Below are 25,142 nucleotides of genomic sequence, written 5' to 3'. Positions count from 1 at the left end.
AGCACTGTGTACATGTTTTAATAGTCAAAAGCCCATTCCTGTATTCTGATCAGATATGACAAAAACAAATGAGGATTTAATAGCTAAATCCAGTCTGTACTTGCCAACATCCCTGAAAATATTGCCAATTCATTTGTCAAGGGTTTTGGCAGGGGAATGTTGGAACACCATAAACACAGCTGGAATATTCTTAAACAAGCAGAAAGTTACCTTAAATGGCAGTGAAGATTTGCCTACAGTTTGTGGGGGGAAAAAAATGAAATAAACTCCTTTACTGTCTCTGGGTTACAGATATTCAACTGCCACCGTGCAGAAAACCCTGTACCTAAATAGCCCAGGCTGACTGTGGGATTGTGGGTAAGTGAGAGTGTGTGTATTTTAGGAAATCAACATGCTAGGGTGATGCTGTCGATCAAGCACATTTGGCTTAGAAACTTCAGGCTCTGCTTCTGAGAGCAAACACCTCATGTGAATTGCCACATGTGGGCCCATGGCATCCTGCTCCTTTTCTCCATGAAGGCTTCTACAGCAGGCCTGGAGAGGCTGAGCAGCCGCTGCAGAAGGTGCTGAGCATCCCAAAGTTGCTTGAAAGCATCTCAGTGTTTTCCAAATTAGAGAAGATGGCAGAATGGGTTACTTCCCCAAAGGGAGAAACGCATACTGAGATATGGCCACGCTGCCTCAAGCCAGGAAGAGTCCTCGGATCTTCGAGAGGCTCCAGGTGCTTGGCAGGTGTTAGGTGCTTTCCACGGAGAGTCGTGACAATTTCCTGAGGGTGTCTGCCCTGGAACATGGGCTGGGGCCGCTGAGTAAGATGGGATTTTAAAAATACTTTCTTTTCTTGCCAAAAGGTAGATCACGACTTACAAAAAAAAAAAAAAAAGGCAGTGATTCCGACTGAAAGTATAGCACGACTTGATGGGTACAGCTGTGGGTCAGGGCAGTGTACCTCTCTGACACAGTGGGGGTACTGGGTCAACTAGCCTGGTGAAACCTCAGTGTAACGCCTCTTAGGGAGGACCTGAAACTACTGATGTGGCAGGGAAGAAATGACATTAGAAATCCGCAGAAGCCAGCTAGACTAGTTGCCTCCTTTGTCTTCATCCTCGTAGGTGAACTGGGCAAAAGCAGAAAAAGAAAAGTGAACCGCTCAGCTGCACCCTCTCCCTCATCATAATCCAAGAGTTTGATTTTAAAACTTTCTACGGAAGAGGGTATACCCTGGTTTTGTGTTAGAAGGTACTGTGCAGAGCAGCCAAGCTTTTGTTTCACTTAATTTTTATTTATTTTTAAACAGCTGAGCCAGCAATAGACGCTGAGAACAGAAACGCTGAATGCCCTTTATCTGCAGTGCCACTAATGGGAGACACATTAATATTTGATTCAAAACTGCAATTCTTTAATGAAAGCAAAATGGTAGCATGAAAGAGAATTGTGCTTTTAACAAATACACTGATTCAGGAGCAGGCCCCTGTAGCCAGGAGTCCCTGGGTCCTGCGAATTGAAAAAAGTACCACTGTCTGTCTTCAGTTCTCAGGATAAATGGTTATAAATGAGTATTTTCTTTCTTTTTTTGCAATAGGGAATTCTCATCAGTTCACCAGAAATTACTTTTCTGCTGTTTAAAAAAAAAAAAAAAAGATGGGGAGGGAAAAGTTTTCTCCTCTTTCCACTGAGCCAGCGTTTGCATACAATATTGATGAGAGTGCTCCCCATCACTTGTTGCAGGAACAGGCTGCTTCTGGTGTCAAGTGCTGGTTAATCAACCAAATGGCAGATCAAATTAGCTAAGTTCTCTTGTTAAGTACTGCGTGTCCTGCTCTTTCCCATGGAGGTTCTGGCTGCTTTAAAACCTGATCTGCAGAAATAACTGATGTATGCTCAAGGAGCTCTGAACGCTGCAGGCGGCAATCCTGTTCATTACTGTCCCCACTGGACAGACAGAGAAAATGTGCCAGAGAGTCACTGCCTAGATCAGCCAGGCCAGCAGAGGGGGAGCAGAAATCAAGCACACATACTGCCCGCCCAGGGTCTCTCCGCTAACACATGCAGAGGGTATGCTCAGGCGAAAAGCTAGCACACCAGTCATGAATGACTCCCTGCAAGAGAAGCAGGGCAGATATAGTTACGGCTGTCATTTACAAATGGGGAAAGCTCAGGACAGAGGTAAGAAAATAAAATGACTGAAGTTCTATTTCATTCCAGTAGAAGTTGTGGGTCTGGGACTTGGGGTCACTGGCCCCTAAGCCATTATATATTTCGCTATGAGTAATTTAAGGGCTCTCCTTGTGCCGTTTCTCCATACCTTGGAGAATGAAAATTACAATGGTAACACTGAAGTGTGACTGAGAATAACAACAGGAGATAATAGGGATTCTAATTACTAAATTGGCACCAGAAAAGGAATCACAAAAATATGATCACATCTTTCTACATATTTTATTCTTAATTTAGCCACACTGTCTTTTCCCACGGTATTCTCCCTCCTGGCTTGTCTGCTTAAGTGGAGATATATATGATGAAGAATTGGACCACCAGGTGTGATCAGAAGGTCTGCTGGTTTGAGCCCCTAGGAGGGCATGCTAGTATCCCTTGGCTGGTGAGGCTGTTTGGGAGCCAGAGGTGGTGCAGTCTGCCACAGCAATGGATGGCTTTGCTTGCCCCTGACGATGGCACAGGTGAAAAACCGCAGAGGAGCCCCGGATACTGGATCTGCTATTCCAGGATCACACTCAATACAGAGACTTGTTCAGCTTTTAGAGAATTACATGTTTTAAGTGAGTGTTATATAACAGAATTTCAGAATTGTCAGAGAATGCATACACTGATTTCCATGCCGCCTTTTTTTTTTTTTTTTTTCAAAACCACCTTCCGAAGAAAACACAGGAATCAAAAGCTTGGCGTGGTTCCACCTCCTCCTAGTTCTCCTGTAGACTACCTTCATGCTGGGGCTCTGGAGGTGGTTGTAGGTGGGAACTTCTGTTCTCTCGGCCTTCCATTCTAGCAGCTGACATCTTTAAGCTTTATGTTTAAGAATCAAAAGAGCAAATGTTCTTCCTCACATGGTGCTGAAGTCAGGTCAAACTAGTGAGAAGGGTGAAGACGAGTGCTTTCATCCTCATGATCCAATCTTTTCTTTCAACATGTGGTTTGGGGTGCCAGTGCTGGCCCAGAGCCAGAGATTGAGAAGGAAACCAAGTTCCTCAGTTGCCCCAAAGAAATTGCACTGGTAACTGCAGTAATAAGAGAATGAAAACCTCTCCATGTTGCTAAGAATATGGATTTCCTGTAAGAAGTGAAAAACACAGGCTGGGTGCGGTGGCTCACGCCTGTAATCCCAGCACTTTGGGAGGCTGAGGTGGGTGGATCACGAGGTCAGGAGATGGAGACCATCGTGGCCAACGTGGTGAAACCCCATGTCTACTAAAATACAAAAATTAGCCAGGCGTGGTGGCGTGCGCCTGTCGTCCCAGCTCCTCGGGAGGCTGAGGCAGGGGAATTGCTTGAACCTGGGAGGCAGAGGCTGCAGTGAGCTGAGATCGCGCCACTGCACTCTGGCCTGGCGACAGAGCAAAAAGAAGTGAAAAACACATTTTATATATACATTTCCACCTTGGACTGACTCAGGGAAGTGCAGTCAGACGAGTGTCAACCTCCAGCCATCAGCCTTTATGAGTGGTTCCAGGAAGGAGGTGTGTGGCATTGTCAAGGGAGAGGCAAACAGGGAAAACAACAGTGATTTCCAACTATTTTGTAAACACCAGCTTATCGTCAAGGCTCTGAGCTACAGCTTCTGCTTCTATCATGGTGGCAAAGAAGTGCCTACAATCTTCTTCAGGGTAAAGTCGCTTTTCTGTCACTTAACGAGTTCCCCTGGCTCAGGACTCCAGGAGTTTTGCTCTTTGAAATAAAACTCTAATACCCCAATACAGGCCCAGTTACCCTACATCCCTATCTGCTCTGCACTACATGTGAACATTGACGCTTTTTTCCCGGTTTGTGTCACTGTACTCTTAACATACTCTTAACATTTCTTTCAGGCACAGGCAGGAAGCCCGAGGACTAAGATGAAAACAACAAATATCCTTTCTCATTTTCTACTTCTCCTTCTTGCACCTCCCCCCACCAAATCCATTTCAATTTGAGATTGAAAAGGATGCCTAGCAGTAGGGCAGCCTGTTGGCTTCACACCTGACAGTGATAACTTGAGCTAATATGGTGGCACCAAGGCCTTCTGAACTGGAGAAATAAAAGGTGATGATTTCAGCTATGGTGAAAAGTTCAGGTTGGATAACTTTATCACATGGGATGTATTACAGGGTGACCTCTTGCCGTGTGCGGTGCCTACATCTGTCTCGACTGTGACACAGAGCTCCAATTAGCACTGAAGGGGAGAAGCTTTCCAGACAGCACACTCACCTCGACTCAGCCCATCAGGTCCCCGGAGGATCCGGCATTCTTCTATCTGGCCAAATGGAGAGAACATCACCCTGATGTCGTTCTCATTACATTTCTTCGAAACCATTCCTATGAACAATTTTCTGTCTTCCACAGCTAGGAGATAAAAATAATGAATGAGCAAAGGCCATTTCATCTTTTTTTCTTGTAATCAATGCTTCATTACCCCATCACACCAGGCCCCAGCCATGTGAGACCGAGCACGTGTCCCAAGGCCAACTCTGCAAACGTCCAGCTGTCCTCCTCTCTCCATGCGCCCCACCCTGCCACTCCCTCCCACCTGGCGCTTCCTGAACCCATCTCCCCATGTGCTTGTGCTTACTAATAAAATGTTTTAATATGACATGTAAGGCTGTTAAGTTCTTTTCTCCTATTCAGAAACTAACAGTAATGCGCTGACTAAAATTCCAAAGTACTTGTATAACTGTTCAACACTACCATTCTCTGGGGATATTTTTGGATACAGATTTTATTCTGTTTTTTTTTTTTTTTTTGTAGATGGTCTTTTAACCTGAATGACAGGGACAGAGAAAGGTCAGGAGAGGAAAGACGATGGGGGCAGATGGAGCGAAACAGCGAATGAAACTTTTCACAGAGCATTCGAGGGAAGAAAACATTTTTCTGTTTCAAATAGCTTCATCCCTGCTGATCTAGACAAGAATAAGAGATCAGAGAGATTCTTACGTCTCTGGGGAGCTAGGAAAGTACCTCTTTCCCGTGACACTGGTGATGCAGTGCTAACCAGGTCCCGCACCTGGTTCTAAGCAGCCAGGTTAGTTACGGCTCAACAGGAAGCCGATTCTAGAGAGAACAGGGCGGCTGCTGCTGGAGAAACACCCTGGATGGCCCCGAGCTTCCAGCCCTTCACAAATGATCAAGAAGGAAACAATACTGTACTAGCCACCGGGAGGCAAGATTCTCGGGGAATAAAAGTGCATTTGGGGATCATGAGGACGACACGCAAATTCTAACCTGGGCACCTGACACTGGGGAAGATAAGACACGTTGTACCTCACAGGGCCCGGGAGATTTTCCTCAAAATCTCCATGCTTGTGCTCGGGAAATGTGAACTACTTTCGGCCCGAAAGACGAGGTTAAAACTGATCTCAGGACAGCGTTTGGAGTCCTTTTTAGGAGAGGTGCCTTTTTTTTTTTTTTTTAGGACATCACAGACACCCACGGGGAGAAGTCCTGCTTCTTTTCCATCGTTTCATTTCAATCTATTTCTTAGAATTAAAAAAAAAAAAAAAAGCTAGCCAGCTGCAGCCAGACTGAAGAGTGTCCTGGGCTAGAGGAGGACTCTGCTTTAAGTCACTTGTGCATACCTATTTCTTTTGAATCTGCACTATCATCTTGTCATTCCTATTTAATTGGCTTTTATTTCTGTTTCTTTTATGCCTACCCCGGACAGGAAGTGTCTCATTTTCATTTAACCAATAGGCAATTATCCCAGACTTACTGGGGCCAGTTCCTTCTGGACGCTAAAGCACACCTCTGTGCTGAGAAGGGGCTGGGGCAGGTGTACTGGTAACAGGTGGGTTCCTCTACCACAGTGCTGTTGACACAGAAACTAAAGCCACATGTGGCTGCTGAGCACTTAAAGGGACTGGTGTGATTGAGGAAGTGCTTTTCTAAAATGTAATTTTAATTAAAGAGCCACACATGATCGCTCCATGAGCCAGCACAGCCCTGAAGGGCCTAGAGGAGACAGCTAAAGGCTCCTCTTCATAGCATCCCAGAGCGGAAGGAAGAGACCTAAGGGAGCTTCTGTCTGTCTCCAAAAGATTTCCCAAGGTCCAGCGGGGGAGGGACCTGCCTAGGGTCATCCAGCCTGGCCCACAGCCTGGAGTCCTCCTCCCAGCCCAGGATTCCTTCCCCTGCTGTGTCTCCTCCAAGTTCAGAGGAGGAGAGAAGGCTTGAAGGGGAGAGCAATGGCGGTGATTAGAAGACCAAGGTTCTAGGTGCGGTGCTGCCATGAGTTTGATATGTGTCTTTGGAGAATAGGCTGACCTCTGAGGACCTCTGTTTTGTCATCCAAGGAATCAAAGTTTAGACTCTTTTCTCTCCTAGAAATGGAGAGAAGGTGGCCTGTGACATACTCGGGGTGACTGGGGCTCTTGAGGCAGGGACGGTGAGTGGGGGGTCAGAATCCCTTCCACCCAGCTCTCTCCCCACTGTGACAGCTCCTGGGACACCGCAGAAACTCTAGGGCTCCAAGGAATACAAGTTGAAAGGCACGATTCCACAATACTTGTAAACTACGAATCGTGCACCCAGGTGTTTGAGAAAGGCTCGCTGGGGGATGTGGAATTGAAGCTGGACGAAGGGTCTGGAGAGACTGGAGGTGGGAGGGCAAAGAGGTCCTAACCAGGCAAGGTGCATAGTGCGGAGCAGTAGGGACCTGGCTTGGGTGGATGGCGGAAAGCAGCCTGACCTCAGGATGGCACGCCCCATCTTCCGCTTCATGTGCAGAGAAGGAGCTCAGTGAGGAAAGCATCAGCTGGCCTGAGCCACTGCTTGTGTTCAGACTCGGAGGAGACATGGGCAACAGGCACCCCGGGCTCCAGTTCCTGGGAGGGAGACTGCTGAGGACCTGATCTCCTGTACGCTGATGGAAAACTTCTAATTCAAGTTCTTTTTCCTCCCTTCAGAGAAGGCAAAGTAGCATGGATCCGCTGTGAACTGGTGAAGCCTGGTCAGTCATGGGCAGCACAGGCGTGACAGCTAAGCCAGAGAGACACCAGATACCCTGGGCAACGAGTGCACCTGCACGCCGTCCACACCACCTGCTGCAGGCCGTCTACACCGCCTGTACTCACTAACAAGGGAGGATTCTGGTGGGGGAGGCCCTGTGAGAAAGTGGCATTCTCGTGAACGGGAAGGGGAGAAAAGGAACAGGAAGGGGAGAGTTGGGACAGGAAGGGGAGAGATGGGATGGAAAGGGGGTAGAAAAGGGAGAAAAATCAGCAGGACTCCTCCTTCCCTCTCGTCTCCGAGACTCCTACCCCCAGCAAACTATGGCTGGCATTTTTATGAGAGTAAAAATAAAATTCCTGTTGTGTTTCTTCTTACCCTGAACAATCTGGTTTTAGTTCTTTTAAACAAAAGCAAATGAAAAATTCCCACCAAGTCCTTGGTTTCACTGCTAAACCTATTATTATGGTATTTAGCTAAAACAATTTGCAGGTTTTGAGCTTCAGGGAGATGCCATAGTAAATTAAACATGCAGCTCCTGGGTAAGCTTAAAAACGATTTTTTTCCCAAGACGAACATGAAGAAAATGGAAACTACTCATGAAGAAATGCTGACTTCCTAGCCATCACTCAAGGTCAACTCAGCCAGGCAACAAGAAGAAAGATAACTCGCACTTTTAAAAATAGCAAGTATTAGCCAAGAAAAAAAATGGAAACCTCCATCATCCACGTTATCAAAACGTTAACTTCCATCTGTGTATGTGGTGTGTGGGCGCACCTGTGCGTGTGCACAGACGTGCTGGGCTTTGGGAATCTCTTACTAGCCAAAGTTGCTCCGTGGTTTCAACAGTTGGGCTGTGTTTGCTTTAAAGGCAATATGGGGAATACTGAACACACCCGGCTTTCTTCTGAGTTTTTTTGGTTTTCCAGTGACAAGTTAGTCATACAATTCATCCCCCAAATTCCCATTCTGAGGGTCCCTAACAGCTTTGTAAACATTCTACAAGAACACAGTTATTTTGAGTTCACTTAACTTTTTTATCAACTTTTGATGACCGTCTTGGTGAGTTTTTCCTGAGTATTCACGGGCACTAAGTATCTCACTTATTTTTTCAACCTACAGGAAAGTCAGTTTAAATGAAACGTACTGTGTTCACAGTATTCTGCTAGGTGCTTTAAGGAATTAAAAAAACAAAAACAAAACAAAACAAAACAAAAAAACACTTGAAAGGTAAAAGTCATTTTCCATGACGGACACTGAATAAGGGCAGGGAAATGCTTTTACACATGAAGTGCTGCACAGATGGGGTCCCCCGTGATTAGTAACGACGACCACAGAATCAAAAGGGGTTCCACACCAGCAGCCATTTGAAGTCTACCTTCCATGATATGATGAGAATGGGTTAATACTTTAAATACACGGGGTGACTTCTTTAAGTTAGGGGAATAGAAACTTCATTTTAAAAAAAAATCTCTAATTGTAAGTCTGTGCTAACACCCGCGTGTACAATCTGTCAAAGTCACACCTGGATTTGGGGCTGCCTGAATTAATTAACAACTTTTCAATGTGTTAGTGCTAACATATGGCATTTAATTACTGCCTCCAAATCTGTAAGTCTCTCCACTTTGAATTTCAAAATTATTTCTTCATCTTCCCGTGAATCAGAAAGTGACTGGATGGAGCCACCCCATGATTCCTATTTTTAATGGAGGCTTTGCAGGTCTGCACCCTCTGCTGATGATATTTAGTTATCTTGACTGCTGCTAGCTCTGAACTTGACACATGGACACTGGAGGTTTTGGAGGCCTTGAGAGAGAGAGACACACACAGCAGGCTTAAGTGACATTTCTGGGTTCTAGGCGTTAAAGACCCCCAGCAAATTGTGAGGTTGTGGGTTAAAGCAGGATGGATGGATTTAAGCTCTGTATATAGAGTAAAAACAACAAGCAACCTCCCTTGCGGCAAGAGGCAAAGACATCAGAGTGAGCACAGCTCCAGCCTCTGAGACCAGACCCAGAACCGAGGCAGCTTCTGTTTGTATCACTCACTGCCAGCCTAACTTCAGCCACTGCTTGTGACTTTCAGTACTGCACAGCTAGTACCTCGTTGGGCACAGCAATAGAGGATTAAAAGCTGGATGGCATAGAGGATGAAAGAGGGTAAGTATGTTTCTGCTCGTTTATGATGGAGGATGAAATCCACACCTCCTCAAAAGCCCTGCCTGTCCCGCCATTCGTCTTTCTGCAATGGAAAAATAACAAAAAAGGCGGATTCTGTTGGAAGGTGGGTGGTTTACTCAGTGTGCTCCTCTTAGCAGCCCCAGCAGTTTTTGCTTCTCCAGAGTGGGATTATTTTCCTTTTGGACAACCTGGCTCTGTGGGAGCACGTGGATGGAAAACACGATGCCGCGAGCTTCCATCGGTGTGCCAGAGGCTGCAGCTTAAATCAGAGCCAATGGAAAGGGCAGGTTACAGGAAGCCACGGAGACTCGGGAAGTCTGCTCAGTGACATCCCAAAGTGCAGGGCTGATCTGAGCGCAACCTAACGCTTCGGGGCTCACCCCAGAGGTTCCCTCTCTCAGAATCGCTCGATGGACGAAAGCTGCCAAGGGTGACTGCTTTTCTGGAGTTCACCTGTCCATCATGAATTAATCCATGATTAGCAGCTCTTTCTGGCTCAGCACATACAAAGTTTTAGACATCTGAACACAGTGATAATGAAGACAGTAACTGTCTAACTGTGATGAGTCCTTTGTGCTATCCATAAATGTCAGCAAACTCAATAAAAGTGCAATTAGAGCTCGTTATACTTCTTTCAAAACTACAGGAGCTATTTAGAGCAACTGAGCCAAAGAAATCTTTGTGCTCTTTGAGCTTTTGAAACTATGCTTACCTGTCAAAAATGCCATGTGAAATTAGAAAAGGCTTGTGGCTTTTAGCACTCGCTTTAGAAAACTACATATTCCTCCTGATTCCTCCATCAGGTCCAAAGAGAACCTCGAAGCTGTTCATGTCTGTGCAAGGTGAGGTTCCATTTGGGCCTCTGGAAAGAAAAGCCATTTAAAAGCAGCCCTCCGCTCATTTATATTTTTGGACTTTTCTTACTGAAAATTCAGAAAATGAAGGTCAATCCACAAAGCAAAAGGAGAACTGGCCCAACTAGAAGACTTGGGGGTTTTCATTGGTACATACAGAGCTATGCTTCGGTATAAACAGCCCAGGCCTGGACAGGCCGGCCTCTGCCGCTCAGAGTGCACTGAAAAGGCTGCCTCGGTGAGTGGAATAAACAGTGTTAACTTAGCAGAACTTAGCACACTGGATACTTACTACGTGCCGGGTATTATGCTGAGCTCTTTATAGACGTTAACTTATGTAAACCTCAAATAACCTTGTAAGACGGGCATTACAACAAGTGTTCAGATGACACCACTGTAGCCCCCTCTCACAGCTGAAGAGACACTGATGCTGAGTAAGGTTAAATAACTTGCCCAAGGACAAAACCAACAAGCGTGGAGTCGGGTCAAATCCAGGCTTCTCCAAATAGTTCATAACTGCTACCCCAGGCTGCTGCTTGAAAAACAGCATTTTCAGGTAACCGTCTTATCCTAGAAATAACGGTGCCCGGTCCTCCTTGGCTTCTGTGATCATGCAACATTGGGTGTGCCCATGACAGTTTTATTATGTGCTGTGATTCTAGACCCAAAGCAAATGTGATTCTCAGGGACCACAGTGGACACTGGACAGAAAGAACAACAAAACACTCTGCAAACTCCTGGCAGCTACCTGTAGAAAGGGTTCTCTGAGGCGAATGAATATCTGCACAGCAGAAAATGCAAAAAAAAAAAAAAATCCCTTTGTGTTTCAGTACTGGGATATTTCAGGTCAAATGTTTTCAATTTGGCTAATTTGTCATGTTTCTATATCTACAACCAAAGGTTCAGAAGTGAGACAAACCCTTTTCCATAGACTTTCACTTCATGGTCCTTGTCCTGAATACTCTAAATACAGTTTAGAGTATCATGGAGCCAAAGGCAGGGAACATTTCTTGGTGGCCACACACTCTGAGATGACTTGTACCAACAGGATTCATCCCAAAATACAAGAGTCATCTCTCCTGTCTCCCACCAAGGAAGTCATCAGACTGCAAGCACACACCTCTGGAGCACAAGGGCTGAAAGGAGCCCGCCTGGGTGAAGTGGTCTTCTTCCCAGGCCAGCACGCTCCATGGAGAGCCTGCAGAGGCCAGGAGACCACCTCTGGGTGCAAACAGTAATCAACATTTCATAGAGGCATTCTATCATTACAGAGACTGTTACAAACACCTTATTTGAGTCTTGGGCTCAGGGGAAGGCAACTTAGGTGAGACAGTTACCATCAATTCCATTTTACAACTGCAGAGATTCAAGTTCAATGTTTAAGTGACTTCTGGATACTTAAATCAGTAGACTGAATGTCAGTTCTACAAGGTCAGAGACACAGTCTCTTGGGGTCTTTTCTTCTTCCTTTTTCTATTCAATGCTGCAGCCCCAGCTCCTAGCAACATGCGTGGCACACGGTAACTGATGAACAACTGGTGACTACAGGAGTGGCGTGGCTCACTCATAGGGCCACAGAGCAGCAGCGGATTTGACAACTTCTGGTGCTAAGTGTCATGTTTGTGATAAAGCAGTAGAGAAAAAAACGAATTAACCCTAAGTAAAGTGCAGGGCTGAGGAGAAGACAGTGGTTAAAGCACCAAAGTCTCCTCCTAGAGAGAGAAAAGCTATTTTTTATTTTCTTTATTTATATATCTATGTTGCCCAGGCTGGCCTTGAACTCCTGGGTTCAAGGGATCCTCCTGCCTTGGCCTCCTGAGCAGCTTCAACTACAGGTATGGGCCGCTGCCTTCTGCTGAAAGCTGAGAGAAGAAAGCTCTGACAAGTCGGGTGCTGGCAGCACCATGCTATGACTTGGAATTTTCTTCAAAACTTTCTATTCTGTGGAGAAGCCAGAAAATGGAATGCACTACAATTAGCAAAAAATACCTTGTGGAGAGATTTAGAGCCCAATCATAATTTACATTTGCAGATATGTAGATCTCTAAGTGCATGGCTTCTGCCCTGATTACTAATTAATGAGGTGCAAAACTGCCTGTTGGAAGGAAACAGTACTGATTATGTCAGTCTTATGGGACAGAGCAGCTCTCCAGTCTAGGATGGTAGAAGATTCTTTTAACATACATTTCAGTAAATTAAAAGAACAAAAAAGGGACAGAAGGTTCGCTGAAAGGGAACTTTCTCTCTCATGTCTCGAACAGGCAAAACCCAATTGTTTACGGACCTCATCAAATGCAGATTTTTGCACCAAGTGTACGCTTATTTAATCAGCAGACTGAACTCTGAATTCTGATGCAAATGCATTGGAGCAATTTAGAGAAGAGTACAATAAGGCAGTCTCCAAGTCCAAAAGAAACACATGCAAAAGGTAAAAAAACAAAAACCAACGCCCCTCCCCCACCCACAGAAAGCCTAATTCTTCATGGGCAATTCCTTTCCTGCAGACCTCCTCTGGATCCCCATGAGATGTCCCTGTATTGCTTTGTTGGAGGAGACAGGAACCAAATGCCACAGGGTCCCTATACAGGGCAAGTCCCAAAGAGAAGGACACAGAAAGCCACTGCTTGTAACAGCCTCATACATCTTTACGCCAGAGATCATCAACAGGACAGGAGAGAGGAGAGTGGCGAGTGCATTACTCCAGACACACAGGCCACAGAGAAGATTCCAGGAGCAGCGCTCTCTGTCTTCTAGAGAGAAAAGCAGCTGGGCCGGCTTCTCCCGCCCCCAACTGACTTTGTAATTTAAAGCAGCAGATATTATTATTAAGCAAGACAGTTGGTTACCACCTACCGTTGGACTTTTCACTATCTGCAGGTTTCATCTGAATGGGATGATGCATCTAAAAACACAAAAGGGAGAAAGTAAAGGCAGATTGAACAACTGTAAAAATCATCTCAGAAATCTGCAGCAATTCGATTACTGATACTGTTTTAAGGGCACATAAGTGACAACAAGACTTCTCCAGGTACTATCAACTATGTTAAAAAGTAAGCCTGTATTTTCTGTTCAGGAATCAAACCCTTTGAAGTCACGGGGCCCTGTAACACAGAACATATTTAAAAGCTTGGGCTCTGCAGTCAGACTTCAGTGTGAAACCCGGTTCTGCCACTCGATATGATTTCTGCCTCTATGTTACAGGCAATTCTGCTCCTTCCATTTATTACAGCCATGCAATCTCGAGCAAGTGTCTTAACTTCTCTGAGCTTTGGTCTCCTCATCTGTGAGATGGAGGTAACACCTGAATTGTAAGGCTGTCAGAATTAAACGAGAAAATGCATGTAAAGTGCTTCATAAGTAGAGGCTAAGATGCGTTGAAAATAACTTAGCTATTGTTATTGTATCATTATAAAAATTATTATAAAATTAAATCATGCAGACTTTTCTGGCCATCCTATGTTTGTCACATAGGTTTTTCTTAGGCCTCATGAGTAATTTGAAGGTCTAGCAGTTGACTGACTTCGGTGTCAGTATATAATTTTTATTAAATGCTAATACAAATACAGAATACGAACAAAGAGCCACTGAAGAATGGAAGGAGGGATGGAAGGAAGGATGGAGAGGAGGAGGATGGAAGGGAGGGAGACACCTTCTGATCATGTCCAGTACATGACAGGAGTAGAAAGGACTAGACACAGCGGGGCCGAGGTCCTGAGCTACAGTGGACCCGGGGGACCCATGGCTCTTCCTAAAGTGCCCATCACACCCGGTGCCTGGTCCGCAGAGCATGCTCCAAGCACACAATGCCGCCACCATTACCAATTAGAATCGATTCCTCAAACCACCTCCAAAGGTCCTCCTGCTTCACATTTCATTGCACCCCGAGGAACGCAGGAGCCACGGGGTGGAAGGAATCACTGGCTGCGCAAATGCTTTCATTATAATGCGTCCCATTCTCTCTGCACCTTTCATTTCCCCAGTGGACTTCCATCACTTGCAAGCCACAGCTCTGGGTTTTATCTAATTTCCATGAAAGGGAAACGGCACTTGGCTCTGCTACTTTCATCATGGGAAATTATCATCAGGCAGTCAGGATCACGTGCACCTAATGCCGGCCTGGGTCTTCAGAACAGAGGAGGAGGGAGAAGAAAGAGGCTAAGTGAGCTGCCTCTTCAAAAGCAGGACAAGTCACCTGTGGAAAGCCATGAGTTGGGCTGAGGAATGTGACCTCTATCCTATAGTAATGGAGAGAAGGACCAGCAACATGCCTGGGGGAGATGGGCAGAGTCTTTGAGCAAGCGATCCTCCCAGCATGCATCTGTCTGGTTGTCCAGCAGGTATGGAGCAAACAGGTACCCTATGTCAGGCTCTAGGCCAAAAACTGGGAACAAAGGCCAGTGAAGAAGGTCCTCCCTTCAGGTGCTCAGTGTGGCAGGGGTGGGATGGCGGGCATGGGATGACGGGCATAGGATGGAGGGGGTGGGATGGCAGGGGCAGGAGAGACACTGAGCCCTCAGCCGGTAAGCACCCTGGCAAGCATGTGTGGAGAGGCAGGACAGAGCCCACAGGGGTCCAGGGGTGTGGGACTTAATCCTGCCTGGCGAGGAAAGCCAAGGCTGCATCTGGGCCGAGTCCTTGGACGTGCCAGCACTGAAGGGGGACCGGCATGTGAAACTCACGGGGCAGCCCCGCAGTGACCCAGCAAGTGGAAGGGTGACAGTTCCCTCTCACAGGGAGCTCCCAGTGTGAGCATGGAGGACCACGGGAAGGGGCGGTGAAGGTGGGCAACACCCAGCTCTCAGAGGGTCTTGCAAGCTAAGGAACTGAAATTTTGTCTGAAAGTATGTGGTCAGGTACAGAAAAAGTAACAAAGGAAACAGGATAGAAATTCTAGAAAAGCCATTTTGGCTGCAGTGTGGAGGGTGGATTACAGACGAGAGACACAGGCAGGGAGGACAGTTAAGAGGCTGCTGCCGCAGGCCAGGGAACACTGGTGGAGGCTGAACTTCATGGCGACTGGCTGGTTGTGGGGATGGTGGAGAAGGGGAACTCCAGGTCTGTACAACCAGGTGACTGTGGGATGACTGCCCGAATGGGGAAAACATGAGCAAAGAGTTTCAGAGGCGGCTGAAGAGCGCAGGTCTGGACATGCTAAGGTTGATGTGACTGTGGGGTACAGACAGAAGTTGTAATCATGGGGCTCAGGCTCGAGAGAGGGGCCAGGGCCGCAGAGAATGTTCCTTAGCATGACAGTGAAGCCACAGGTATGCGCGAAGCTGTCAGCGAGGGAAAGAAGGGTGCAAAGAGCTGAGAGCCGAGGACAGAACTGCAGAGAATACCAGGAAAGAGGAGTCCAAGGAGAGCAGAGTGAGGGGCAGGAGGAGCTGCAGGAGCAACTGGTCCCATGGGAGCCATGAGAGGAGAGGAGTTTCCAGAATGAGGGAGAATCAGGCCACAGCAAACACTGTGAGAGGCCAAAGAATTTGGATCTGGCAATAAAAAATTCTTCACGGGATTTATCAGAAGTAGGTTCTGTGGAGGGGCAGTGAACAACTGGTCATGGGAAGTAGAGGGGAAAGGAGGAGGGTAACAGTAGATATGGTGAATGAGGGCTTCTTCTATTTTGAGGTCACCTGCAAAGGGAGTTCAACAGGAAGCTCAGTGGAGGATGGGGGCCACCCATCTGTCCTTTCAAGACAGGAAAGACTTATACAGGTTCATCTGCTGAAAAGAGTCCACTGAGATTCACAGGTTCAAGATATGGGAGAGATGAGGTGAGTGCACCTACATTATGCCTGGGACACAAAAATGAAATGAACATGGCTCCTGCCCACAGGGAGTGTGCAGTCTATCATGGCGGTCGATACGCATCCACATAAAAAACAGGGACAAACAGAAGAGCACAAATAGAGCGCTGTGAGCATTCAGATGCATCTGTGAAATGCGTGGACGACGGGAGGTGGAAATTCGGGAGCAGCAAAAACAGAGCCCCTATACTCTAAAGCTGTAAAGGACCCTGAAAATCACGCAGTCAGCGCTCTCGGCTGACAGGTATGAAGGGAATAAGTGACTGCATAGACACAGGTGATTAACGACAGAGCTGGGATCACACAACTCTAATATCTCCACTCTTAATCTGGTGATGCCTCCCCTAAACCACACTGCTTCTCCATAAAATGTCCAATGTGGGACTTGGCCATATGAGCCTTCAGTTAAGAACGGCATGCTTCACTCACTGAAGAGGGCAGACACACACTCATCGAAAGGCACCTGCAATATCCCTAGGGGAAAGTAATCTTCCCTTCCCCCTAACTCCTGTAGGACCTGATCTCTATAGCTGTATGACTCATATGACACCAAGACTGCACCCTTAGCATTCGTGCAGCTGCTTAGAGAATTGGCTTGTGCTGCCGTAAGACTCTTCAGAAGGCTCTGCGAAGCAGCAGTGATGGTGATAACTCAGCTACTGCCACTGCACACCTGAACTTTGTTTTGCTCTTTCCTGGGCTCAGCAGGGGAAAAATCAACTTTGCAGAGCCGTGGATTGTCAGACCATGGTGAATTCTGAATAGATGGTCACCCCACTTCAGGTATGTTCTGAAGACAAGCTAGATAATGTATGCAAAGCACTGTGACCTTCTTAGAGAAAGGTGTTCAATCAGGACTGTATTAATAATGGCTCATTACCATGAACAGTTCATTTGAGTTACAGATTTCTGATCACATACAAGATGTAAATGTCAAGGAAGACAAAAAAATGGGTGGGAGGAGTCGTTCTCATAATACTGTTTCACTTCCTCAAAATCTTCCGACTCCCAGAACTTTGGGAGATTTCTTGAGAAGTTATTATAAAAGAGTAGACATTCTAGTTGAAAGTTTTAAAGTATGAGGATGGAAAAAGAATTCTTTCCCTGTAACAGAAATGGTTTCAATGATTTGACCCAGTATGACTGCTCGTTTATTCACGTGTTTCTGTTTTTACCAGACACTATATGTTAGATGCTGGGAAGAGGAGGATGAGAAGGGGTTCTCATTGTGATGGAGCTTGCAGTGTGGTAGGAGAGACAGATACAGCAAGCATTTCCCACAGTGTGATAAGAGGCGTGGTAAGAGCTGTACGGTGGGAACTCAGAGAAGAGACACCAGACACAGATGGAGGAAGGACACGCTGGGGAAGGCATCTCAGATGAAGCTATGTCTGCATTCATTCTCAAAGCAATCCTCATGTTAACCGGAAGATGTGGAAAGGACATTTCAGGGAAAAGAACAATTTATTTGGAGGCACAGAATAAGAGAAAATAGGCCCTACTGTTGATCAAGAACAATGATACGATATCCTAACCAACAGAGGAAGCAACGGAAGCTGTTGTTGTTTTTATGTTGTTTTTTTTATTGAGACGGAGTCTTGCTCTGTCACCTAGGCTGGATGGAGTGCAGTGGCATGATCTCAGCTCACTGAAAGCTCTGCCTCCCGGGTTCATGCCATTCTCCTGCCTCAGCCTCCCCAGTAGCTGGGACTACAGGCGCCCGCCACCACGTCCGACTAATTTTCTTTGTATTTTTAGCAGAGACAGGGTTTCACCATGTTAGCCACGATGGTCTCGATCTCCTGACCTTGGGATCCACCCACCTCGGCCTCCCAAAGTGCTGGGATTATAGGCGTGAGCCACCATGCCCGGCCAATGGAAGTTGTTAAAAAGAACATTCACCGAAAACAAGACACCTAAAGCACAAGACTAACAGTGAGGGATATGTTCATAGGCTGGACAATTTCAAGTAAAAAGAAAACAATGCCCATCTACTCACTCCTGAATGAAATCTTCCCTAGGCGCCAGGACAGGCGGCAGCCAGTGGCCACACCCTGAGCACCCTTCTCAAGAGCTAATGATGAAATGAGTGGGGTCAGAACTGTTGCTTCTCAACTGCTTCCCCATGACTAGGGACCCTGGCCCTCCCTGCTGCCAGAGTTAGATGGGGTTGGAGGCAGGATCTCATGCTGTGCCCTGCACATACCTGCAGGTCCCAGTAGACAGCAGGAGACCGGGGGAGGGCCCAGGTGATGTGGTGGTCGCTAATTCAATCTACCTACTGTGTGGCTAGGGTCAGGGCTGAGGCTAGTTCCCAGGGGCCACCTCCTTCCTCTTGTCTATGACAAGGGAGTACACGATCTTCCAGAATTTTTGCAAGGAGTCTCTGAAGAGACGTGTGCTAATTAAACTGAGGCTGCATCTCCAGCCACACAGAATGGGAAGTTTTAATTCAGGAGTGAGTATTTTTCAGACACAGTATGGGCTGTATCTAAAAAAATCTTCAGTGGTCTGTGCTGTCATGATCTGTCTATGCTGTTCGACGAGTCTAAGAATTTTACAAACACCAGCCTCTGACTTTACAGAGTGGTTTTCCTGAGTCACGATGAAACAATTAATGAGTCTATTACTTATGTTCATCTCAGCTGCACTTGCAGCAAGCCTGGAAGACGACAGGAGATCTCTGGTCCTCTCACGCAAGGCCGCAGCATGCTTGTGGGGAAATGGCAGGAGCATGAGTTTTGGAAATAGATCCTGTTGATGGGAGTAAACGGGACGTCACACGTTTCTTCAAGTTCACATTGCTATCAAGAAAGGCTTCTAAACCCATTCATGTGAAGATTTCCTTGACGGTACATGAATTTTTAGAAGCTTTTTTTTTTTTTTGAGTAACATTTTGCCTAAAGCCGCACGTTAAGGTACATGGTTAACTTCTTGGTCTCTATTTAGCCCTATTTGTTTAAAAACCAGTGAAACATAGCGAAAGGGGACATTTCAAAGGCTCCTTCCCTTTCTCCCTCCCGGGGAGAAGGAACTAGAGTCAAGCGCGGTCCCAAGAAGGCATCTGCTGAAGCTCTGTTGCTGCTGTGTACTAAGAATCAGCGTCCTATGCACAATGAAGGTGGAGCTCATGGAGGGCAGCATCTCGGCACACAGAGATACGGTCCTTCAGGGGTCTGCTTGGGCTTTCAGTGAGCTGGAGCTTCTTGAGGACAGGCCCCTGTCTCACTGTCCCTTCTACCCCAAAGCTAAGCTTCTGCACCCACGACAGCATGCAATGGCTTGGTTCTGACCCAGCACCAGTTGCCACCGGCGCCTCCGTCCCTGTCGCCCTGGTAGGAGCCATCTGTTGGTGGCGGACCACACAAGCCTCCCAGCATCAGGCCTCCCCCTTCATCCCACCTCCTGGGGATAAGCAGCCCATGGTCCTCCCATCTCTTCTCCCTCCCTACACACACACACAGGGTCCCAGAGCTGAGTGGTCCACCCTGGTCTTCACCCTGGCTGGCCTGTGACTGGGCCTGATGCCCCTCACTCCTGAGTAAGCTGACCTTCGATTCTTCGCACAAGGCCCCAGCTGTGACTCATGAAAACGAAAATGAGAGTATGACTTTGGAGCAAAGCCATTTCTCAAGTCTGAGGGGTAAGTGCATGCACAGAGCGCTGCACACAGCTCTGCCAACAGCTGTCACCACCTGGTGCCGCCGTGAAGCTGGCCACGGAGCAGCCGCACTCAGCAGCCATACTCTCCAGAGTCGCCACTATGGACACAGCCTCGTGGGGCTCTCTGAAGCCCTCTGCCTCGGTGGGTCTCTGCTGTAGGAAGGGAGGGTTCCGAGCCAACACAGGCCTAGTCTGGAGACAGAGTCCTGGGGGAAGGAAGCAGCTGCGGGCAGGGGGCACAGCTGGTTCCTCACACACAGGAGAACTCATGTTGGAACTTGTTTAACCCCAGCCATCACCAATTGATGAGTTAACCACCTTTAACATGAGATTCAATAAAACATGCCATTTTTAACCTGAAATGGGTTTTTACAGAGTCACTGTTACGCATCTCATTATTAAACCCATCCTGACCCCTTGAGAGAGCAGCCATGCTAGCACATATTATAAGCTTACTGCCCATAAAATATTTAAAAGTAGAGAGAGGGGATGGAAAGAAGTGAATTCACGAAAGAGCTATGTGCCAAATGAGAAAATGAAAATATTCTGGCCAGTAAAGACCCACTGGTATTTTTCTTTCATTCCATGACAACACAAAAATCATCCATGGAGAATACTTGTGTCTCGCTTGTATATTGACTATGAAATGCCAAAGGCACCTGTACTTTCTGAATTTTTCTCTAAAAAAATTTGGGAATGCTAAAAACAAGTTTCAAAAGATTTGCCACCAACTGGAGGCCCATCATCCCCTCAAATGAAAGACAGCGTGCCCCACCACGAGACCTTCTATTACATAGGAAGACACCCCCAACCCACACAGGTTTGCCTGTCTCCCTCATGAGTGACTCTAATTCCAGCCACTGTTCTATTATGCTCCTGATAGCAGAGATGGGGAATAATCAAAAATAGCTTTAGGGATGGTGACTTAGGAACATCAATCAGCACTAAAGAAGAACCTTCAAATTAAAAAAATAAAAACAAAACACTAACCCTACGGTAAACTTGCTAAGATATCTTTAATAGAAGGACATCTCTAAAAGAATACAGATGACAAAAATAATCTGTCAGATCAATAACAAGCAGCTGGCCCAGCGCGGTCACTCACACCTGTAATCCCAGCACTCTGGGAGGCCAAGGTGGGTGGATCACTTCAGGTCAGGAGGTTGAGACCAGCCTAGCCAACATGGTGAAACTCTGTCTCTACTAAAAATACAAAAATTAGCTGGGCATGGTGGCGCACACCTGTAATCCCAGCTACTTGGGAGACTGAGGCAGGAGAATCGCTTGAACCTGGGAGGAAGAGGTTGCAGTAATCCCAAACTGTGCCCCTGCACTCCAGCTTGGGTAACAGAGCAAGACCCTGTTTCAAAAAATAAATAACAAGCAGTTTTTATCACTGGGACAAAGCCATATCTGGAGGTCACAACTATTCCTGATAAGTGGAATGGAGCCTTTAGACAACTGCTGTCAACACAGAGGAAGCCTCCCCTTCGCCGTCACTCTACAGGCTCTTTATGCATGGTCATTAACTGAATTTTGACAAGAGCCCCAGAAATCGGTACCTATGAGGAACCCAGGCAGAGAGAGGCTAAATAACTTGGCCGAGTCAGACAGCAAGCAGGTGGCAGAGCAGGGATTCGAACCCAGGCCTGTTCGGTGGGAGCACAAGCCTGAGGCCTCTACCCCACGCCGCCTGTCATGTGCATCCACACAGTTGTGGTGTAAGTAAGTTTGGGGTTTCTAAGAATCTGTAACATTACCATAATTTCCCTCTTCCACGCTACACATAAAGATTGCCTCCACCTACAGGCTTCTTTCCAATGAGGAACTCATACTTTATATGTGTGTGCAGTATACCTGTGTATTTGCATATACACATACAATGTTTTCACAATTAGCCCAAGAACAAAAATTACTGTTTGGGTTTTATGAAAAGGGCAGGAAAGAAGTAAAAACATGTAATGAATGAAAAAACAAATAGCTTTAGAGTCAGGCCAGGCAAGTGTAGCCCCGGCTAATTTGCCATTCGACTAACAAGGACAGAGCTAAATCTATGCTTGGATCCAGAGGTTCAAAACTCACACAGTGGATTAGACTCTGAGGTTTCTTTCACAGGGCCAGCTGTCTGAAATGTTCTACATAGACGCTGAGAAGTGTGAGAGGAAACAATGGTTGTGAATCACTGACGTTAATTGATCTTACATTTTGTGGTGTATTCACAAACTGATAGTGCAAAAAAGTACACTGGAATCTATAAAACGAATCAAAGTGAAGACCACTCATTGTTGGGTGAACAATCATTCATGTCAAAAGGCCCTACTGTGTGGCTTTGTGTTAACTGCCTGGATTATGCAAGGTCTATTTATCTGAACACTGCTTTGGAAATTCGGGAAAAAACTGTTACCCTCTGAAGATGCCAATTCCATGATGGAGGCAGAATATATGGCATTTACCTAACCTCCAAGTCTCAGCGCTATTTCAAGTTGTTCTTTTACGTATCACGATTAACATAGTAGGCACACAAAAGACTTTTTTTGAGATGGAGTTTTGCTCTTGTTGCCCAGGCTGTAATGCAATGGCATGATGTTAGCTCACTGCAACCTCTGCCTCTCGGTTCAAGCGATTCTCCTGCCTTAGCCTCCCGAATAGCTGGGATTACAGGCGCCTGCACCAGGCCTGGCTAATTTTTTGTATTTTTGTAGAGACGGGGTTTCACCATGTTGGCCAGGTTGGTCTCAAACTCCTAAGATGATCCACCTGCCTAGACCTCCCAAAGTGCTGAGATTACAGGCACGACCCACTGTGCCTTGTCAGAAAACTTTCAATCACCATTTGCTGACATAATTTTATAAAAGTGATCTAAGCCAGTTAAAAAAAAAAGTGGATTTGAGTTTGGTAACAACAAAGAAACAGAAGTGATCCTTATCTCATATCCCCTTCTCCCAACCGGGGAAAAAAACTACAGTGGAAATAAATTACAACTTTTTCCTGATAGCCATGATATGTGTGACACACTTAAAACACTGATGGCACAGTAAGTGCCCGCTACAGTTGTCATCATCATCCTCTTCATTATTATTTTGCAAAGTATAGGAGCTTCCCTGAGGGGAAGGAGAAAAGGTCCCATCTGAAAGCTAAGAGAACACACTGGAGAGAATGGCCTTTCTCGGTCACCTGGGATATATACAGCCAGCAGTGCTCAACTCCACAGGCTAATAATCTAGAGATGGAGAAAAACTGCAGAACCCAGGATTATATATCTGATTTTGGCTTATCAGGCTCCAAATCAGCCTTTGTGCTGTAAAGATACCACCTATCTACATTTCCATTAAAATCATGTCGTACACCAAAGGGGAAAAAACAAGCAACATAGCCATTTAGTCCTGGCAAAAAATAAAATAAAATAAAATATTGCAGGAAAACTAGATTACTCTGGGTGGAATTCTATGAGGGAATTTGGAGTCTGTTATGGTGATTAAGTCATCATTTCTGACAGATTACTCTAATCGGCTGTCAGACAGCATTCCACAACCCCATCTGTAACTTGGCATCCTAGTTACTCAGCCTATGTTACCTCCTGTATATAAAACACACACCAAACAAGAGAAGGTACAGCCTAGCATTTATTACACTCATTAGCTGTGATTAGGTTCTGTGTTTTCATACTAAATAATAACACAAGCTTTCATTTTGCTTTATTTAATGTTAAAATTAGAAGAAAAATGAATAGGCTTAAAATAGGAGGCACGGACCATGAATGAAAAATAACAGCTATGATCAAAGTGTGAGTGTGCCGCTTTCAGAAGCAATGCTACTCAAAAAAATGGCAATCTTTTCTTAGTTCAATTTTTCTTAGAAATATTTTTACTATATTAGTGATAAAGATGAACAAACTGATGCCGTTTTTTAAACTTCCCATTAGATGTGGCACCCAACTAGCTATTATCTCAGTAGAAGGTATTGTCACTGTGTTTAGCAATGTTATTGTGAACAGGAAATTTATTTGATAATACTTTAGTTCTTCCCTTTATGTCAAATGCACCTTTGTGATATAAGAAGCAATGAATCCAGTCAGCTGAGCTCCCAAATAAATACAAAGCAAAACTAGTTTTTATTTAAAAGTTTATACCTAGGTTTGTCTGGAATCCTCTCCTTGGATCTATGGTTTAATAGCAAGAAACTAGAGGGTATAAAACAATTTTGAAAATGGAGGTAAATGGAAAGATTCAACGTAAGAAAAGCCTTGTAGGATTATAGTGCTGCTAAGGCTGTACTATGACAGCTACAATTACAACAAAAGACCGCGAGAATTGTGTGCGACACTCGGAAGATCACAATCACTACTGATTAATGAGCTCAAATTAAGAGAAAGGTAATAATCTTCCCTTATCACTAAGTGGGAAGTATACTGACATCCTCTCAGCCATGATTCCTTTCTGACTTGTGGGACTGTCTTCCGAAGTCAATGATGGGCGCTCCAATACTCATTCTTCCAGATGTTCTCCAGATCTTACCCAGGCGCTAAATTAGACAAGCTGCCTAACTGAGCAATGCAAAATACACACTGAAATGATAATGCCTGACCTGGCCATTAAAGGCTACTAAAGGCGTGGTTTAATTACCTGGTGGCTCATTTACATTTCCAGTCCTAGATTCTATTAGGTTTGTACGAAAGCGATTGTGGTTTTTACCATTACTTTCAATAATCTATACCAAAAAACAGTATTCTCTCATATTTTAAGAGAAACGAGTTGTGGTTTAACAACAAATCATCCTTGTGACATTTGTCTCTGGCCGTGACGCTGCCTGTGGCCTCAGTGCTCCCTTAGCCTTCGGTGCCCTCCCCAGTGCCAGCTGTTGTCAGGTGGGGCTCACTGTGACTCAGTTCTCGACCTCTTGGGAACCGGGATGAACAAAGCCCCAAAAGCCAGTGAGTGGCTGACCCCCAGTCTCCCTTGTAACCCTCACCCAGTGTGGAGATGCTAGTGGGGCTGAAGCAGCCCTTGCACCTGGGCTCCCCTTGAGGACCTGGTACATGTGCTGGCCTCAAATTGGGAACAAGTCTCCTCATCTGGATCTTCTGAGCCTCTTTGCAGGGCTCGACTCTGTCCATGCTGATCTCTTACACTGCTTCCCAGGATGACCTACTACTCAGACTCTTCCAGCCACACTCCTGCCTCACCCCATAGGAAATGACCTGAATCTGGGCACCCCACAGAGAACTTGAGAAGCTGGACAGAGACCACGGCTTATGGGGGCATCAACCCCGGGATGGGGGCAGCTCTTCCAGCTTCTCAGACCTCTCACCTAACACTCTGGCGTGGCTCTAAATTTGCTTAATTTTCTACCCCTTGAAATCCTCAGTTTAGCTCTCTCTCTCTCCTAATTTCTTTTCCTTCTCATATACTTTTCTATTTCCACGGCTACAGCCCTAGTGAGGTTTTCATTCCTGCTCACCTGGATCCCCGAAACAGCCTCCTCACCAG

The 25,142-nt window shown here is 46.0% G+C and overlaps 1 protein-coding gene across 50 annotated transcripts in view; it reads right to left on the bottom strand.

Moving 5' to 3' along the window:
• CELF2 (CUGBP Elav-like family member 2) overlaps window positions 1–25,142 on the bottom strand; it is an 866,707-nt gene that overhangs the window by 74,160 nt on the left and 767,405 nt on the right. For all 50 annotated transcript variants that reach the window (XR_010146797.1, XR_010146799.1, XR_010146798.1 and 47 more), the window contains 2 exons: window positions 13,040–13,088; window positions 4,420–4,554 (listed from right to left, as the gene is read on the bottom strand). Coding sequence is in view for 36 of the 50 variants with exons in the window: in XM_009457934.5 (XP_009456209.1) it covers window positions 4,420–4,554; window positions 13,040–13,088 (184 nt within the window). In the remaining 14 variants the exon portion in view is untranslated. The remainder of the gene's footprint in view (window positions 1–4,419; window positions 4,555–13,039; window positions 13,089–25,142) is intronic.

Source organism: Pan troglodytes, chromosome 8 (assembly GCF_028858775.2).
Source record: "Pan troglodytes isolate AG18354 chromosome 8, NHGRI_mPanTro3-v2.0_pri, whole genome shotgun sequence".
In the NCBI taxonomy this organism is placed as follows: Eukaryota; Metazoa; Chordata; class Mammalia; order Primates; family Hominidae; genus Pan; species Pan troglodytes.
This window is presented reverse-complemented; position numbering and strand designations above follow the sequence as displayed.